Raw genomic sequence first — 19357 nt, 5'->3', positions numbered from 1 at the left:
TTGGTTCAGACTTACTGTAAATTGAAGGTGGCTTCTCCATAATGTGTAGTGGTAAGTCGTACAGCTTTGCTAGTGTTCTTAGTCATTGTAGGGTTAATGAGGATTCTTCTTTCAGTATGATCTCCTTTGAGTTTTTCCATCAGCATTTTTTTTTCAAACAGAAAGAGCAGGYTTTTCCCTAATGCCCTTTATGTCTTCCAGAGTGCATGCTGAAATAAGAACTGACTTCTCCTGGGTTATAGCAGTGTAGCAGGGAAAGGTGGTTAAACTGGGAGGGGAGAGCTGGCATGTTTCTTGGAGAAAGAAAATGACTTCAGAGAGACTATAGTTTTGGTTAGGGATGTGGAAGAATAGCTACTAGAGAAGAGAGGAAACTGGAAGAGGAATTACCTTGAGAAGGAAGGAGAGGTAAGTAACTAAATAAACACAGAAAATCTTGAATATACAAAACTCTGATACAGAATTACCTGAGTAGTGCTGCTTTTTCTATCTCTAATGGTATGAAAATGGTGTATTTAACGTCATTTGTGAATTTTAATCAGCTTTGAGTTGGAGTCGCAAACTGCTGGAATAGGCACCTTGATTCTTCTGACTCCCAACATATTTCAGTTTCATCATGCAAATGCTTGTGTGTGTGTGTGTGTGTTTTTTTCTGTAATATCCAGAGGTAGATTTTCTGCCTCTTGAAGATGCAAGAGCTAAGAAAGTTGCTGACAGTTAGCTTAGCAAGTTAAATGCTGCCAATAGCATATGAGTCTTCAAAGATCTGATATGCACCACCATTAAAGCTGGAGAACTGCATTATCTGATGGAAACATGTATAAAAGTAATCCAGGGAAAAGTTGTAAGCTGTGATGTTTCTGTTTCACTCTAGGAGCGTACAGCACATCCCCTGGCAGATAATTCACTTACAAATAAACTTGCAGGTCACAGTCCAACAGTTACCACAGCAGTGACAGGACACCTGCAGATTCTATCTTTGCAAACTAATAGCCACAGAAATCCTGAATGTCCCCAGATCAAAAATGAGACGATAGAATATGTGATACTTGTTTTGGGGCTCATACGGCTGAGATGATCCTGGCTTCAGAGTCAATGGCAGCTGCCTGGAGGCTTTACAAATGCTTAAAGTAAATGCACKCTTTTGCTTATTGAACAGTTTGTTGGACTGAGCTCAGTCCTGCAGGCTGGCGCCAGATCCTTCCCCCTTGGTTTCCTTTTTGTAGTACCACTTGGCACAGATTTGCAAATGGTTAATAAATCTAGTAAAGATGGCCTGCAAACAATTTTGGCATTCTTCATATTATCAGCACACTGACTCTTTCCTACTATTCACTTTATTATTGAGCGAGAGGGGCAACCTGTCAAGGCTTTTTGTTTTGATGATATAGACACACTTTTGTATGTTTTCTCTGTCATTTCCTTTTGCTTCTTGCTGCCAGCTCTGCTGATTTCCAGTTTTTGTTAGTGGTTGGTTTGTACCTCCTGTGCTCAGCAGTAGCAGCATTTCCTGTGACAATGAATGTACTTTTTTTTTTTTTAATTCATGAAGGAATATCTTTTGAAATAAAGAAGAAACCTCTTCTGCAGTGCAGCTAATCGTGCACAACAGAGGATCCTTTGCTGCTTTGCAGATAGACTTGCATAGGATAGCACTGTCTGCAGGTCAGCTGGGGAAAAAAAAAGTTTTCATCATAAGCTTTCTATCTTGGAGGGAAACAGGAGAGAGGYTACATGAGCATGCAGTGAAAACCAAGACTATTGCCATAAACTGTCTTCATCTGCAGAGAAAGCCACCAGGTGTCAGCACAGCCTGTTCTTTCGTTCTCCAGAACCTGTGTAAGCCAAGAAATATTTAGTGTTTATGAAGAGCACTTATCTGTAAATTGGTTTAACCTACAAAGTCTGTGCTAGGACTCCAGTGATGAAAGCTGATTCTGTCGTAGCAGAAAGTGTTTCTTTTTATGTTGAAATCAAAAAGCGGCAAATTGAACTGGTATCAGTGCTTGAATTCCTCTTGTTAGAGGGCATCCTTTGTGGAGCCTGTTCCAGCGTATCTAAATCTTTGCGTGCCRTGAGGAAGCATTTGCAGAACATTCATTTGAAGAATAGTCTAGAAAAGATCAGCATTAATTTGCTGAGGTTTTGTAAAGTAGACTTTAAATATGTCTTTTTTTTAACACAAGAAAAACCATCCAGAACAGACACAAATGCAAAGCAGAGCAATAAATCTTTAGCAACACAACTTACACACAACAAATGCATCCTCCATGCATCTGACCCTAARCTCCTACTATTTCTTCTTTGTAGTGCAAGAGATAACGAGACCCTGGGACCATTTTCTTAGGGCCATGCTTTCTGAGCTGTGATGTGAGTTTCTGTACTTAATATTATACTTTGAATGATGGAAGTTTTGTATGAATCCTGCCTGGATACATTTGACGTGTTGCACAGGGAGAAAGTGTGCCTGAGCTTTCTGCTGAGATTCCTATCGCGTTTATTGCGGCAGCTTGCAGATGCCAGCAGGACTATGGAGGAGATTAAAGTGAGTGAGGGGCAGAGTGTGGGTGACCTAAATTCTTACTTCCTCCTATTTTAGGTTTCTTCTATTTTCTTCTGGCCTTACAGCGCTGTGGTCGTCCTAAGGCTTTGCCACAGCTTGCCGTTACGAGAACAGCTCATCACTTCCGAACTGTCAGTGCAACCCTCAGCAACCACACACGTTCTGGAGGCGATGCATAGGAAACTGCAGCTGTGTTGTCCTCGTTGTCTGCAGGGGAAGAGGACTGCGTGCAGGGCTGCAGTCAGCACTGTGGTGCAGGTTGTCTGGGAAGTGTTCTCAGCTGTTCTTCTCGCTGCACATCACCTAGTTTGGCTTCACTGGAGACYAGGACCTCCTGCCTCTTGAAGCACAGCATGCTTGGCAGGTAGCTGAGATGGGTGTTTGGACTGGTGATGTAGAGGGAGAGCGGGTGGAGTACAGAGGTTTTATCTTCCTGGAGATGCAATATGTTTGATTAGATAGGGATTATACCTTTTGTTTGCTGACAACCCCTCTCTTTGAATAGATTCTTTTCTTTGCTGTAAAAAGTGGGTAGCTGGAAGAGTGCAAGTTTCTACTGGTAGTGAATACATTTAAGTGCTCAGTATGACAATTTAGTACAAGAATTTCTTTGTATGTCCAATTCTGTCCTCAGGCAGGTGACTTGATGCTCCGTACTTAGAATTTCAGCAAGTTTTGTAAGAACTGTTTTTGTTGCTCTCATTTCATACCCCAGTGAGGTTTAATTCTTCTTTCTAACCTGAAGCCCAGGGAGTCTGTCAGACCAAGGGCCTTGCATAGGAAAACCTGTTCTAGGTGTGTTACTCTTCTCCTGTTCTAAACTCAAAACATAATCTTCAAAGGCCAGTTTGGGAAGCCCCTTTTCTTCAGTGAACTGAGATTTTAAGATGGAAGGTGTCAGTCTGTTTTCCATATACCTTTGAGGTTACAACTTTGGCTCTCAGCATTTATCGGTGTCCATCCAACTGGAGCACATTAGTTGGTTTAGGGTCAAAGAAGCAATCTAGAAGTGAAGGTCTCATATCCTAACAATTAGTATTATTGCCTTTTCTCACCACTCCCTCCCTCCTGAAATAAAAGGAACCTGGTCTTGCGGAAAGCAGACTTGACTCTTGTACAACATATTTATTTTCTAGAGTGCTGAATGAGACAGCTACTTAAAAGCAGCCACCTGACTGTACGTGGTTCTTCCAGCCAGTAGACAGGCATGTTAACAGCAGCAGCTGTAAGCTGAACCTAGCTAAACACAGATCAGATATGAGAAACAGGTAAGACTAACCAGCAAAACAGCAGCTATAATGGATCTTCCACTGCTGAGGTTTCTAATTTAAAGCAGATTATACTTATGGGTGAGCTGCTGTAGTGCCATGTTAAGTCTCTGAAGGATTCCTCTAATCCTAAGGCTTATTTTGTGTGCGAGGCCAGTCAGGAGGATCACAAGTTCTTAGCTTTTGAATATGAAAGTGCTCTGCCAACATGAACTGTTCCTAATTTTAGATGGTGTTGCCCTGCTGCATGTGGCATGCTTAACTTTAAACTAAATGTGGTTCTGACTTGCACTTAAAAACTCATTCAAAAATTCTGCAAAACTGATGTTGCTTATTAAGGCTAAATAAATAAAAGAAAACTGTCCTGGTGTAACAAACCTGGTTCTTCAAAGCTGAAGCACAATCTGCAGATCCCACTAACTCAGTGTGTGAAATTTTGAGCTCAAGGATATATCAGACTTTTGCTGCTGCTTCTCACAGTCCAGACTGCTGTGCCAGCCATCTTGGAGAGACTGGAGGAAATATAGTGTATAGAGGTGCTGAAGCAACTGCATTCCCCYGAAGATTTAATGTAGTTTGATATATCACTTTACAAGTAAATCTCTGAAGAGCAGGAAACCAATTGCATTGCTAAAAGCCTTGGATTATAAAATGGAGGGAGTGAGAGAACTGTACCTGCAGAGGTTAAGCTTCAGCACAGGAATTTAAATGAACTCATTAAAATCAATGTACAAATTAGCTCATTAAAATGCAGGGCCGCAGATCTAGAAGTCGGTTGATCTGGCATGCCACTTCTATGAAGAAGTGATTTTAAGAAATGGAGAACAAAACGATAGTATTGAAAGTACCTTCTTTCCATTCTCATGGACGTCAGCCGTAACTCCCTCTTCCTTGACCTCCGTATCGACTGAACTAAGCTTGTCCGTTCCTGTGCTACCGCTGCTTGGGTAATCTCAGTAGCCTCCTGCAACTAAAACGCGTGTCTGCRCGCACCCGTGGGTGGGCTCTGCCCTCCCCCGTGCGTAGGGACTCCGTGATAGGGGCCCTGGCAGACTGGGTCACAGCAGTGATTGCTTTCACCTGCCCTCTGGATAACGGGACTCTGCCAGGTGCCGTCTCTAGTGGGTCTTGTTTCTCCGTGGTTAAATTCTGGATGATCGCACCACTCCCTCCTGCTGCTGCTACATACGAAAAAGATGCCTAAAAGTAATGTTGTTGTCTAGGGGGAGGGGAAAAGAAAAACAGACCCAAATGAGTATTGATGTAACTTTATCGACCTGTTCAGAATAACTTTTATATAGCTACAGAGGCCAGTGACTAGAACTGATTAAAACTGGCCTTGTTCTTACAGCTTTTCAGTTGGTTCTTACAGCTTTTCAGTTGGTTCTTACATATCCCAGAGGCACATAGTTGGCAATACAGAAAATAAAAATATAAAGAATTTACATTCCAGCTGTATATTCTGCAATAAAATATATATGTGTGTACATATATATATACACATATATGGCAACTCCAAATAATAAAAAAAAAACAGTTGATGAGGAAATTTTAAGTTAACCTCACTAAATTCCTATCAGTATCAAATAATGCAGTAAAGGGAAAAAAAAAAAGGCAAAGATCTTTTAAAAAAATCCTCAAAGCACTTTTCAGTATTCCGGAATCGGAATAGGTTATTCAAACCATTGATAAAGTTTTTAGAGCGGACACCTACAGAGGGCACCGCTTGAAATGCTGCTCTAGTTCTGCACTTACAGGAGTCGGTTTTGGTCTTTAAAGAGATGACGACTAGCTGGACGGGACGTCGGCAGAGGCGTTAGCGGGACACCCTCGCGGGCCCTTGTTAGACGTTGGGGAGCTGCGTGACTCCCGAACCGGCTCGTCTGCCCGCAGGGCTCGCGCCTGTCCGGAAGGCACCTCGCGGACGCGCCAGCGGAGCCAGCTCCTCCGGTGGCTCGGGGGGCCTGGCTCTGTTTCTTCTCGGGTGCCTTGTCCCTTTGCCTGGGATGGGAAAGGGGGTGTGGGCATGAAGGTTACGCAAAGCAAAGCTGCAGATTTTGCTTCTGCTAGGCAAAAAGGCGAGTCTGGCCTCACAGTAACTCAGCAAAACCGCACTAAGACACACCATGCAAAAACTGCGTGATACTCGTTCCCTGCCTCCTACTCCTTTTTATTTATTTATTCCCCCCCCTCCCTGGCAACTGGCAGTAGTCTTGCCTGACCTAAAGAATTGGAAAGCAGCTTAGCTTTGGAAGAAAAGACATTTGAATACTTCATCGTAGCCAAAAAAATGTGCAAACTGCTGCTTTTACGTTGGCTTTGCTTGATGATGAAATGGAAGAGACTGGGAAGAACAACCTTGCTGAAGCCAATTTTTACCTCAAGGGCGAGTTACGCTGGAGCGGGTGGAACGATCCCCGTGTGAAACTGTCTCAGCATGCAGAAGCTTAACCTACCRTTCAGCTGCAGATGTTACTGGTTAATCTATCTGCTTGGTGAGTGTTTTTATCAGCTGCTGATCTGGACTTGGTTGTGGTGGGTGGTGGGGCCTGAATAACCAACTGTCTGAGAGGGAGAGCAGGAAAGAATGGTAACTTCCCCTCTTTGCAACAAAATTGTCCGCCGATTCTGAAATCCTGGCRTTTCCCTCATGCCCATTTCCTTTCATTCAGTGAAATGAAACGGTGTTTGGAGACTTTAGTGTGAGCCTTATGCAAGAACTGAAATCCCTGAGTATCATCCCTGGCAGCTTGAGCAGTAGTTGAAGAATATTACTCTCCACAGTCACTTGAGGCTAGACAGGGAATTCTTAAAATCCTCTGTCCATGTAGAAATCATCCAGAAAATCATCCAGGTTACAGAGGCAATACTGACTTGTAGAAGGGCTGATGTGCCCCTAAATTGATCTGTTTTCCCCACTTACATTAGCCTGTCTAMTAACAGATATTTTCTTGCCCACAGAGCATACCTTATTTGATACTGACAGTGGTCATTTTTCAAAGCGATGCTCAACATTGAGTGGTGTCTTTTACTTAACTGTAGGAAAATCAAGCTATTTCAACCACGTCCTTACATCTGACCTTCTGAGGCAGTCTTCTTGTGTCATCTTGATTGCCTGCATTTTAAATGCACTTTTGTGAAGAATGGCTGTCTATTCTCCATCCAGAAGATCTGGACTAAAACCTAAAGAATTCTTTTGATAAAGAACAAGAGCTTGAAGGAGTGAGAAGAGACAGGAAGAAAATAAAATTAGCATAAAATTCTTCATTGCCCTGTACCTCGTCCAAAGTGAGTGTAAAGTTGGAAGAAGAGCATGTGATACCTGCTGTGCACTAGTAAGTGACTTTATAAGGTGCAAGGCAATGAAGGACTATGCCCAAAATGTATATTTGCYGTATTTTCTTTGTGGTCAAAACTCATTAATCCCTTTACAAGATAGTTCAAAAATCTCTTCACTGCTACTGAAACCGATGGTTTCAGAGCTGCTGTTTTGTCTGCATAAATGGAAATGTTCAAGTGACTATGTTTTCAAAAAGGGTTTTGAAATTTTTGAAACCCTATTATTTGACAGAAGGCCTGCCAAAAGGCCTTGGTTTTCTCCATGCGATTTCCTGAAGCAGCAAGTCTTTTGGTTAATTATCTTCACTCTATTTTCATCAAATACTGCCTGAAACTTTGGTTTAATAAAACAGAACATATGGTAGCAGTAGGTGTCATCCCAGTGACAGCAGTGCGGAGGAGAGGCATGAATGCTAGGGACATCCCTCTTCAAATGCTGTTACATTGCTGGAAAAGGTGATTTGTTTCCTCAGCTTATAAACGTGCACCAGATAGCTTACAGGAGCACAAGTGTACTTGGAAAAGCAGGCATTGCTYGGGCTTGCTGGATACTTTTGCTAAAATCAGCGGCTACTGCGTAACACGGGTATTGGTCTTGTTTGGTTGCGGYGCTCACTGAGGGGACCAAAACCAGAGACAATTCACGTTCCTAAACCTCACGGCTTTGGTTGACCCAGACACTCAAGAAGCTGATTTCTTCCCTGACACAGAGCCTGAATATCTGTGTTCTTTCATACTAGGGGAAAAACAAAACAAAACACACATTGAAATTTGTGAGAGTGGCTATGGAAGCAACAGAGAACTGATACAGAGATGCCAACCACCCTCTCAGGTGACTGATCTGACGGAATCCCAGTGGTTTTCCATGTATAACAGTGCTGCCAGCACAGCTTTCTCGGTGATATTTAAGGCAATAGTTGTCCAAGCAAACCAGCAATATAGTTTAAATACTACTGCCTAACCTAATTTCATGGTAATCCATTCTCTAAAGTCACCAGATTTTATTATTTACCCACCATACAATTATAATAAAACATACATATGTTTAAGGAAAGAAAAAAACACCTTTTATAGAAATGTTGATAGTGCTTTGAAATCTTCTGTCGCAATAGGGGCTTTGCTACACATTGCTAGAGGTCTCTCCACTTGAATATTCCCCTGTTGCGCTGGGCAGGACAAACTTCACGTATCTCCCCTTTTCCCAGCCCTTCCTGATTCGCAGAAGTCTTTGCTGGATGCAGGGCAAGCTGAAGATCACTTTTGCTAGGATCACAGTACATGGGACAAGCAACGTCAGGGTGTAGGTTGGTGGCAAGTAGAATTTGTACTGGTTTTCATCAAAGGCCCTCGACCATCCGTAAGTGAGCGTGTGCAGAGTGCTGATCGCCAAGGCAATAAATCCAAGGGTGGACTAAAAGAAGAGGAGAAACAAACCTGTTAGCACTATTTTTCCCTCTAAGTGTATGTAGCACAGAGAAAGCAGTAATTATTTGTTTCTTTGACACAATAAAATGTGACTTAAAACCTTTCATGGGTAATGTAGCAGACTGCATTTTTCTTCRTCTAATTAGAGGCTAAAAGTATGGTGGTAGAAACTCAGCAGGAGTTTCCAAGATGCTGCTGCTGCCAACTCAGCCTGGAGATGGGCTCTTGCCTCTCTGCAGAGCTGCAGCCCCAGCTGAGCCCGTAGCGCCCGGGGGGCTCACAAGCACTCTTCTCGAGGGTGCTGCTGCCAGCTCTGTGCCGGTCCAGCTCCAGCTTTAAGTTGCTGACCTGTGGTGCAGAGCATGCCCTCTCCTTGCACAGCATCGTAGCTGAGGGCCGGCACTCAGCACCTGCAGAAGTCAGGGCAAGCTGCAGCCTCGCACAGAGCTCTACCCAAACAGCAAAGTCAAAATATCTGGCTTGGTGCATCCRGCTAGTGATCAGCAAGAAACACCCTTTTCCTAAAGGGACATCCAGGAAAGGATGCCCAGCAGGGAAGAAAGGGAGCTGTGCAAAGCAGGAGGAAGGACTTCTTGAAAAAAAAGTCTCAGCTGGAAGACTACTCAATTCAAAATGTTCCTTCCTCTTTTTGTTTGCTAGGAAACCTTTTAAAAACCCAGGTAATGTTTTGAAATGTGCCATGTGTTAAAAGCGGGCTAGATCAAGACCTCCCGACCCAGCTGTCCAGAGAAGTGGCAGGGGAGGAGCTCGCTAGACCGCGCTACCAGATTGAGGCGCTCTACTTCTACAGCAGCCATCTTCACGGAGTCGTGTGGGTGTCTCGGAGCCCTTGCAACCTCCCCGCAAGTCCCGGAGCGCTGTCTGCGTTACAGCCGAGCATTAGAGAGGCTGCGGAGTCTCCTCCTCCAGAGATACTCAAAACCTGCCTGGATGCGATCCTGTGCAACGTGCTCTAGATGGCCCTGCTCGAGCAGGACCAGATGCTCTCCAGAGGTCCCTTCCAACCTCAAGGGCTCTGCGATTCCTCGGGGCTAGCCCGGAGTCAGCCGCTGACTTACGGACTGAGCCTCGGTGCTGCGCGCTGGCTCCGCACGCTCCTCCTCGCTACGGTCCCCAGCAGAGCCCCAGGCCGAAGCRGTAACAAGCAGCAAACCCAAACAGGGTCGAGTTTTGTTTCACTTGGAAAAACTTAAAGCCCCCAGTTTGCTGGAATAYGCTGCGATCGCGGTTGAAAGCTGTAAGGTGCCTAACAGGAGGAAGCGACTCCGGGCTCGGCCGTCCTTTATCCACTGCCGGCCTCTCTCCAACGGGCAAAATAAAATAAAACAAAATACAACCCCCGGGGGAAAGGTGGCAGGAAGCGGCAGCCTGTGACCGAGCTGGAAGCGGGGGAGTGGGGGGCCGCGGCGCGAGGGCCACGCGCAGCCGCCGCGGCGAGCCCTCGCTGCRGGGCTCTCGCCGCCGAGCCGGTCCCCCCCGCTACGCCGGGATCCAGGCCAGCGCGACCGGCAAACCCCTGGAGGACTTTCCGGGGCGGGAAGGGAAAAAGGCAATCGTACAAATTTTTACTTCTCAGCGAATTAGATTTGGTTTGTAAATCATTAGGGAACCTTAAAAATGTCTCCTGTAAGTTCAGTTACACAGAGATCCCTCCTGTTACCCAGCGTGTAGATCCTCTGTATTTTCTGCTAAGCCAAACTGGATACATAAGGGAACTGTACATTTGTTAATGAAATSTGTGTATGTAGAGGAACTACTATACAAAAAAAAAATTTAATAAGAACTTAGCAACMACCCAAATGTGACTTTTGGCCTGTCAGACACAGATGGGTATTTTAAGAGAGCGGCAGGATCCCAGGATACCAATATAGAGGCACATACTGCTGCTGGAAAATTTAACACCAGCCCTGGAGCACTCTAGATAAGGAGACTAAAACGTTTTCTGGATTTGTACCAACCTCTCCAACGCGGCTGTCGGTACAGCTTCTCTCGAGCACGTGAGCCAGTTCAACGGAGGTGGCAACAAGTCCGTGCATTTTCTGGGCGATGTTTGGCTGGGACTGCTGTGCTCTAYAGCTTTTGCTTTTCACATGCATATTGTGCACAGCTCCAATGTGCAAGCATTAGACCTCCCAAATACCTTTTCTTTTTGCTGCACCTGTTGCATTTACAGATACTATGCAAGAACACCATGTTGCTGTGCATTAATTTAGCAGGGAGCATGACATTGCTCTGCGTCAATGTGCACCTCTGCGTCTGGGAGTACCAGCTGTATCTGCCATTAACTGCCTCAGGAAATGCACTGCTAACTTATTTAAGAGTAAATCGTTTGAAACATTCCTCATTTAAAAAAAAAAAACTCTAGACGCTAACATGCTGCGAAACTGGACGCCCGTTTTTCCTGCGCGGTACTCCCCATCGCCGCCGTGCACGTGCTGTGCCGGGGAGCTGCAGGGAAACACCTCCCTTCGTTTGAGACTCTCGGTACGAGATGCCTAAGCCAGGAYGGCAATTTATCCAACGTGCCGGCGGCCGCAGCCCTGCCGAGATGCGGTGGCGAGAATCAATACGCTGCCTTCGTGCGAGCTGAGGCAGAGATTTAAAGCCAGGTCGCCCCCTCCCTGAAGGAGGACGATCTCTCGGGGTCAAGGCTCCCTGRCGGGGCAGCTCTCCTCCGCGTAAATAATTACTCACCAGCCCGCAGCAAGAGAGGAGAAAACAGGACCGCGCTGGCCAGCTGGGCGACGGGGGCACTCGCAGCGGGAGTCGGAAGAGCAGCCTGCGAACTCCTGCTCTAATGAGCACTGCGTCATTCGCAGGCTGCTGCGGAGCCCCGGCAGGAGAGCCTCCGGCCAGCCAAACGCTGCCCGCCGCGTCGAAGGGCGGCGCGGCAGAGGCGCGGGCGGCGGCGTCCCGCGGGGCCCCGGCGCGGCTGCAAGCCCGGAGCGCGCCGCGAGGTCGGAGCGCAGCCCCGGGGCCTCCGCTGCTCATGTTCTTACGGAGCAGCTGAGGCCTTGCAGACCGTCCGCTCGGCGCGCGGGGCAACGCCGAGTCCGAGCCTCGCCGGCGCCGTCCTTCCAGGTCCTTCCCTCCCCGCTGTCCCTCCAGAAGCCCTTTCCTGCCGAAACGCAAGCGCGCGCGTCTCCGTGCCCCGCGCCCGGCTGCCCCACGGCGGGTTATCGCCCTTCCTTCCAAAGCCTGGGGCGAACCGCCCGCAGCACCTCCAACACGTCACGCGTGCCTGACGTCCCCCAGGTCTCCGCTCCGGCCACGTCCCGGTCCTGCGGGAGCCGCTGCCGGCCAAATCGCTCTRCGGCGTCGCCAGCGTCAACTTTACCTGAACGAAACTGAATTCCCTCCAGTTGAGAGAGTTTGCGATGGATGGGAGCGAAGTGATGGCAAGCAACGACAGCAAGCCCAGGGCAATTATTCCAACGGAGATATAAATCTCCATCCTCCAGACYTCCTCCTCTACCCAGATATTCATCTTCTTCTCCACTGCCTGGCATGACAACGAAGTTTTGTTAAAATGGAGTGCTTAGGAATAGAAGAACCGAATTTTAGCTGTATTTATGTTTTTGGTGGGGGTGGGTGGGAAGCAGCTTTCCTGGATGAACACTGGTTTCTGTCTCGGCCCCAGCGCTACCTGCCGCTGCGTTTTGGGAGGTGTGAGAGTGCTTTTTCAGCCCGCTGCTGTTAGTCTGCGTTAGGATTTAAAGCCTGCTGGGAAGAACCGCTGAGTGCTCCCAGCCCGTAACCACAGCAGCAAGCCCCAAAGTCGCATTTGGAATGGTAATTGGACCGAGAAGTCAACTTAAAGCCATGAAAACAAATACAGATGCTTGAATATGCAGTAGTCTCCTAATAACCTTCATTTTAAGTGCATTTAGGGGGGAAATTGTTCATGCTAATGGAAGGAAAGATGGGTTTTAGGCTGCACGGCAGAGAGACATTTAGAACCATCCTCTTTAGCCCATTAGATGGGTTTAATTTACTAAACAAAGATGTTGCTAGAAAACAGGAGGTAGAGGGAAACGAGCATAGGATGCTTSCCCGAGATCAATGAGCGACTGCGGCAGCTGTGAAGGACCAGCTCGAGACGGGAACTGAGAGGCCGGGGACGCTCTCCGCCGAACGCCGCGAGCGGGCACTGCTGCCGTCCTGCCCGCCGCGGCCCCTGCCCTGCCCCGGGCCGGGACAAGCGTACGTGTGGCCCCACTGGGAAACTCTTGAAAAATATCCCAGCAGAGATTTCCTTGGTCCAGCGGCACAGGACTTGTGCCATGCCAGGAGGGAGCAGGGTAGAGCAGGAACAAGCCCGGGGCAGGAGAAGGGCAGAAACGTATTTTGCCGTGGCACGTGCCGTGGCTAGGGTGTTGGTTGGGTTATCTGGAGGTAGCAATCTCACAGCGGATAAACACTGCCGAGAGTCTCAGTAAAGCAATAAAGTGCTTTTCCACTTCCTTGTTCAATAAAAGTGCCTTGTTCTCTTAGCCTATGATCAGCTCTTCACCTTTGTTTTGTTAAAGTCCTGGAGGCACATTACGACAGGGACACGTCTACAGAGCTAATCTACGGGTTACGACTTGGTCACTCCAGCAGGAGTTTATCATGAACATAACTTTCGGGATGTCCTGAAATCCAGGAAGAAATGTTGAGAGGAAATCAGGTCCCACCAGCACTGAATTTCGACCCTCCTAGCATTTCTCCTTCCTCTGCACTGGTCCCAGACATGCTGGGCAAAGCAGGTTTCGAAGGCCAGTCTGCACTCCAGTGGAGCAACAGCACAGCACTGGGGGAATCGACCCTAGGTCTGGGCGCAAAGGCTATATGCCATGAAGACTGCTGGTCCTCGCTGCTGATGGGGGCACGCCTGGTGCGTGGGGTGCCACCAAGGGGCAGCACTGCCCTGTGGAGAACTGCATATACAGGTAACAGGTCCCACCATCCCACACGTTAGAAGGTGAACGTGGTGGGCCAGCTAGTAAATGCGCATCTGGACGCATGCACAAGGTTACTGCTGGTGCTGCACTGCAGAGTAACAACATTACCTGCTTGACGGCCGTCTCAATTAACTGGTAGCGRTGCGAGCGGCGCATGGGCAGACACAGGCTGTACACGGCGTGCAGAGCCGCACAGAAGAAGCTCAGGAGGCCAATCTGCTTTCTGTGCTGGAGCCACTGGTCAAGCCAATCTGGAAAGCGCCTGTACTTGGTGCCRTAGTACAGCTGCGAGCAGGCTGCCAGGACGCCAGGCAGATAGACAAGAGACAGCATGACGTAGGCYACACAAGGCAGGGTAGTGTTGACCACCTCGATGGGGATCTTGTAGAACTTGTTCTTCTGCTCCCTGATATAAGGGTGGATGACCTGTCTGACCAAGTTGTAAGTAAAGAAACAAAGGAAGAGCCCCAAAGCCAAAAAAATTGGGATTTTCCAGGCTGGCAAGAGGCGCAGGGGAATGTTTTCAATCTCAGAGGCCGATGATATGCAGCCCATGTCCACGGGGGTGAATCCCATGACTTGAGCAATTTCTGCTACGGTGCGCTTGGCCTCTTGGTTATTAGAGCAAATCAGAACCTGCAATGAACAGAAAGATACACATAGGGCAAAAAGAGATCAAACTCCAGGGACGAGTGCTTGAGGAGGGACGCTGTGCTAGAAGCAGCCTAGATTACTCCACTGAGCAGCATGTTCTCTGGTAGGCTTTCTGATGGGGATTGACTGTGGCTGCCAAAGGCCCCTACCCTGCTCAAGTTTTCTTTCACATGTACACCACCAGTTTGTTGCATTGGCTGTGTTTAGGGAAATGCATAATTAAATAATACTTTTTCCTTACACAGAGACTCCAAAGTCTACAAAGCATGAACTACATGAAAGTACTTCATTTCTGAGCAAAGAAATGCAGAAGCTATGCAACAGTTTCTGGATGCCACAGCCAGYGCTCAGGCCACCTCTTCCCGAGTCTAAAGCCATTTACTGAGGTTGTCAGCCCTCAGCTGCTGAAATGGTTGGTACCTTTGCAGAGGGACAGCAAGGAGGTTTGGCCCTTACCAGAAGGGAACAGTACCTGCTTATTTCCATCCCTGGCACCTGACTGCAACGTCCACGCAGAAATGACGTTAAACCCCTTGACCACGGTGCAGGCAGGGAACAGGGAAGCCAAGTACTCGGCGTTGGATTCCTTGTGGTGGTTGATTTCAGTGTTGTTGCTAACATCCACCAGTATCTTGCCAACCAGCACATCAGCCAGGTCACAGAGCGTGGAGTAATGTTCCCTGAATACCGCCACAAAAATGACATCTGCCTTCTTCACTGCCTCAGCCTGGAAGGTGACTTCTGCTGCAGAAGGGAAGAGGCCGGCTTTGCGCTTAGGGTTGCGGCTCCCAACCACCACCTTGAAACCGGAGCAGATGAGGCGGATGGCCAACGACCGCGCGAAGTCCCCGCTTCCCAGCACCCCGATRGTGCGGCCTGCTGCAGGACTAATGCTGCGGTCCCCTTCCATGCTGCGATGGCCCAGGAGGGGTTTGGCCATGTCTCCTCCTGACATCCTGGCAGGAAAAACAATGGGAAATGCAAGTTTATTCTGAAGCTCTTGCAGAGACCCTGACTACAACCTGGGTGAGGAGGGAATCCCCTGGAGCCTGCAAATAGACATACAACCCTGGGTCCTAATAGCCCAAGACCCATCTGCTAAACCCATCAGGCAGATGTGCAGTAATGTACAACCACCATTGGAGGGGGACAAAACCATGCTGAGTTGGAGGTGAAGGGATTCAGGAACAGATTTCCCCAGTTAATCCATATGGGATCAAAAACCTTCAGCTACACTCATCTGTCCTTGGCCGCTCTTCATACTTGCATCTCAGACTGCAAAGCTAGAGCGATCCTAACAGCTATCAGGACAGGTAACTCCTAGAGCCCCCCCCCCCCCAGAGCTGCCAGTCATCTTCCAAAAAGCCCAGGCCTGCGAGTTCACGGAGATCTCTCAGCCCACATCTGGGAGAGCCACAGGCATGGTTTTTATTCACAGGAGCAGAGTCAAGGCAGAGAGTTTTAGGTGTATGAAAGTGTTCTAAAAGCAGTAAATGGGGAGAGTTGCAGCCTTTGCCCACTCCAATATGTAGATCCGGCAAACACTGTTTACTTCAGCTCTTCAACAGGTAATGAGAATTTACTCGTGACATTTGAAAATATATTAAAATATGATGGGATTTGCTCATGAAAGATCTTGATGAGCTTTACAAACATTAATGAATTTTGCCCTGTAACACTCGTTCTCTGTAACAGATCAGATATTGAGGCCAAGAAGAGGTTTTAAGCAAATCAATAAATTGAATGGTAGCACATCAGCAGACCCCCAAGGTCAAAAGAAACTCAATCAGGGAACTGTCAAGCTATTCATGTGGTTTGCCACCTATCATTCATATCTGCATTGGCACTTAAAGAATGGAAGGTGTCAAATGTGACACCAGATTTTTAAAGGGCTCAGGAGGTGGTCCAGGGAACTTACACACCAGAACACTTTGTTTTTGATTCAGGCACATTGGTAGAAATGGTAATAAGGCCAAAATTACTAGATTCATGATATAGCAGGGCAAGAGACAACTGGGTSTCTGTAGAGTACAATCTTGCCCTATAACTAGTTGAGCTCTTTAAAAGTGAAGATAACCACTCAAGCAAGGTGACCCAGTCGCTGACAGAGGCTTGGCTTTTTGTAGGCTTTTGGAAATACTCTCCACCCAAGGCTTTTATGGGATTGAAACAATAATGGTGCAAAGGAGAAGGACACTTCTGCATGAGTAGTTACCAATGGGAAACAAAGGGTAAGAATAAATAGGTTACACTCATAATGGGAACAAGATATCAAGTGATTTCTCCAAGGGTCTGTGTTGTTCAACACAGTCGTAAGTGATCTGGGAAAGGGAGTGAATATACGAAGATTGAGTTTGTGGGTGACAATTGTCCATGCCAGTCTTTATTGCGAAGAATTTGCAGAATGGTCTCCTCATGCAAAGTGTCCAAACACCAAAATTCACTGTTGACATGCCAAGTGATGCATACAGGCATAAAAAAAACCCTCTGGCTATATGTACACTTTAATGGGCTGTAAGTTTGTTTAAACCACTCAGAAAAGGGATCTGAAAGTCACCGTTCTCTGAAAACACCAGCTCRGTGCTCAGCAGCAGTCAGAGGCAAACAGATTGCGAGTTATCAGAGAGAATACTTCTTACAAAAAAACAGCCACTACATCTCTCAGTCCTGATCCTCACGAAAGCCTTCTACAAAACACCTTCAGAAGATGGACCTTGGAACTATAAATCACTGTTCTCCTGGATACTAAAAGTTACGGCTTCAGTGACAATACTTTTCTTATGGTACAGGTTTTTCTTCTCTTCTCTTGTCCCTGCCCCAAGACAAGAAATGTGTGTACATGGAAGAGGTACTCTCAGAAAAGAAAACAAGTGTTAAAGAAAGAGAGACTGACATTTCTCCTTTAATAACCCCTTCCCTCTGCTCTCCAGAGAGCACGCAGACTTTCTCTCGTGGTCCACATGAGCAAGAAAATTGTGGTAAACTCAGAATAACTCGTATTTCACCCTGCAGGTTTCTGCTTCTCCTCCAGACCTGCAGCAGGGTTTGTGTGCCTAAAAGCTTTTTTTGTTTATGGAGACTCTGTCTGTTGGTCTAATAAAGGCTATTCCCTACGCACACCCATCTGCCTTGGTACATTCCACGTATATCCGTCGCCACTACACTTTGTGTAGGAATTATTGGGAGGGGCATACGGAACAACAAATTATTATTATGCCATRGTATAAATGCATACATCGAACATCCCACCACAGAAAGGGAGAATAGAACTAGAAAAGYGTTATAGGGGAAGAGTGAGAAAGAAGACAAGGACTGTTCAGCTTGAAGAAGACAGGAGAGGAGGGAGAGGAGTTTGCCTGGGRTTACTCTAAGTGAAAGCAACCTCCCATGTAGACCTCAACCAGCACCTACCTTGCACCTGATCTGGGAATGCTGGGGAGCAACACGACGGGACCAAGCCTCCTCCACCAACACCCGCGCCACGGAGCCCCTTCCATAAACTAAGCYAGCTCCATCAGAAAAGATGTTCATGGATTTTATTTTGTCCCTTTGTATCGGACTCTATCAAAAGCTCACTGCTTTGCTTTATACAAACTTTTCTTGCTCCACCTAAATTTATTCCTGTCCAACTTGAAAGCATTTGTTCTAAGGTCAACACTATTGTTTAGCTTAACTAGCTTCTGTTCCTACAGCATTGCCTCCTTTCCAACAACAAGCATGCACAAAATGTTTTCCTGAAATAAAAAAATGCATCTCTGGCTCTTAGCCAAGGGGAGAGAAATCAACCACCAGGGTGACCAAGCAGTTGCTACCTAGAGACTCGTTTCATAATCAATCTGAAGCACCTCAAAAGCTCTCTCTATATTCCCAAAGGGATGGCAGATTCTGCTGCAAGCAAATTTTCTGTAGTGTGTTTTTCCTATCCTGTAACCACCATTTAAAATGTACAGAGACGTTTGCAACGTTTGGAGACAAATGGCTTCACCGTCTCCAGTTATTCTGATTAAGAAAAGGACAACAGAATGAAATGGCCTTTGAAGTCACCAGAATAGTTTAAAAGTAAAAATCCTCAAAATGTTTTCTAAATGTAGGTGTGGATTTCAGGGCTGTTATTTCAGTTGTACTTAGGCTGGAAGGTCTTTGGGGAAGGGCCTGGCCCTGGTGCACAGCRCCGGGGTCAGCAGCAGCCTGATCCCTGCTGCAGCTTGCTAGGGCTGCAGCAAGTCGCACTCACACCGCTATCCAAGCGTTAACCCTGGAGGAGTAAAACTGAACTCGTATTTACGAGCCTTTAAGATACTTAACATGGCAATACTGCTTTCCCTACACATATGAACAGTGCGTTACCTGCATAAAACTCTCCCTTCCAAAGCTAATTCTTTGCAGCAAGGTCAGCTCCATCAAAAGTCAGCGTACAGCATCTTGGCCAGGTTATCTGGAGTCATCCAGAGGCAGAGGAGACCAAGAACGCAATAGATACGGTGGAGGACAGACTCATCATCAGGCTGCTGCGGCTTTGTAGCTCATTTATTGATCTCTTCTATCAAAGAAATCGTACCCTTGCTGAGTTATGGCATGTGAAATTCAAGATCAGGGTTTAACCAAGGAAACTACATGATGATTTAAAACACAGGCCAGTGGAAGTAAGCTAGCTTCAATCCTAACCGGGAAGCGGTTCCATGATTAAAATATCTAATACAATGCAAAGTTTCCCTTCAGCTAGACTGTTAACGATACCTTTACATCCCTGCATGGGGATGCCACGTCCAGATCCAGTGTGTTTGCTGCTGCGTGCAGCTCACCTATTGCATTCCAATTACTGCTATTATTTGCAGGACAACAGCAGCGACGGGCCACGGGCGCGACGGGCAGCTCCCTCCTGCCCGGCACTGCACCAAAGCGCGACTGAAAGCCACTCCTGCCCGAAGGACGGGGAGCAGGCAGACAAAAGCGGGGTGAAACGAAGCAGTCCAATCTCTGCTACTCGGGCAGAGGGGAGGCTGGGCGCTCACGGAAGAAAAACACGGCTAATTCCACCTCTTTGACACCGGAGGCTTGGCAGAGGCTGTTAGCTTAGGCTCCGTGCCAGGCAAACAACACGGTTATTCTGCCTCCGCGCCCCGGCYGAGCTGCCTCGCGAAGGT

At 47.2% G+C, this 19357-nt stretch overlaps 1 protein-coding gene and 1 long non-coding RNA gene across 2 annotated transcripts; one reads left to right on the top strand and one right to left on the bottom strand.

Moving 5' to 3' along the window:
• Positions 1–5816: 5816 nt before the first annotated feature.
• Positions 5817–8701, top strand: LOC146592902 (uncharacterized). The gene is made up of 2 exons (XR_014896497.1): positions 5817–6326; positions 6874–8701. It is a non-coding gene; the product is annotated as an uncharacterized LOC146592902 (long non-coding RNA).
• STEAP3 (STEAP3 metalloreductase) lies at positions 8152–17870 on the bottom strand. The gene is made up of 5 exons (XM_085310178.1): positions 17625–17870; positions 14686–15169; positions 13668–14195; positions 11954–12118; positions 8152–8581 (listed from the first exon to the last, which is right to left on the bottom strand). Exons 1-5 carry the CDS (start codon positions 17708–17710, stop codon positions 8291–8293), a joined length of 1554 nt encoding a protein of 517 aa, XP_085166304.1. The 5' UTR covers positions 17711–17870; the 3' UTR covers positions 8152–8290.
• Positions 17871–19357: the final 1487 nt, after the last annotated feature.

This window comes from Rhea americana, unplaced genomic scaffold (assembly GCF_003343005.1).
Source record: "Rhea americana isolate MKP2758 unplaced genomic scaffold, rheAme1 scaffold_313, whole genome shotgun sequence".
In the NCBI taxonomy this organism is placed as follows: domain Eukaryota; kingdom Metazoa; phylum Chordata; class Aves; order Rheiformes; family Rheidae; genus Rhea; species Rhea americana.
Note: the sequence above shows the minus strand (reverse complement) of the source record. Positions and strands in the feature narration are given on the sequence as shown.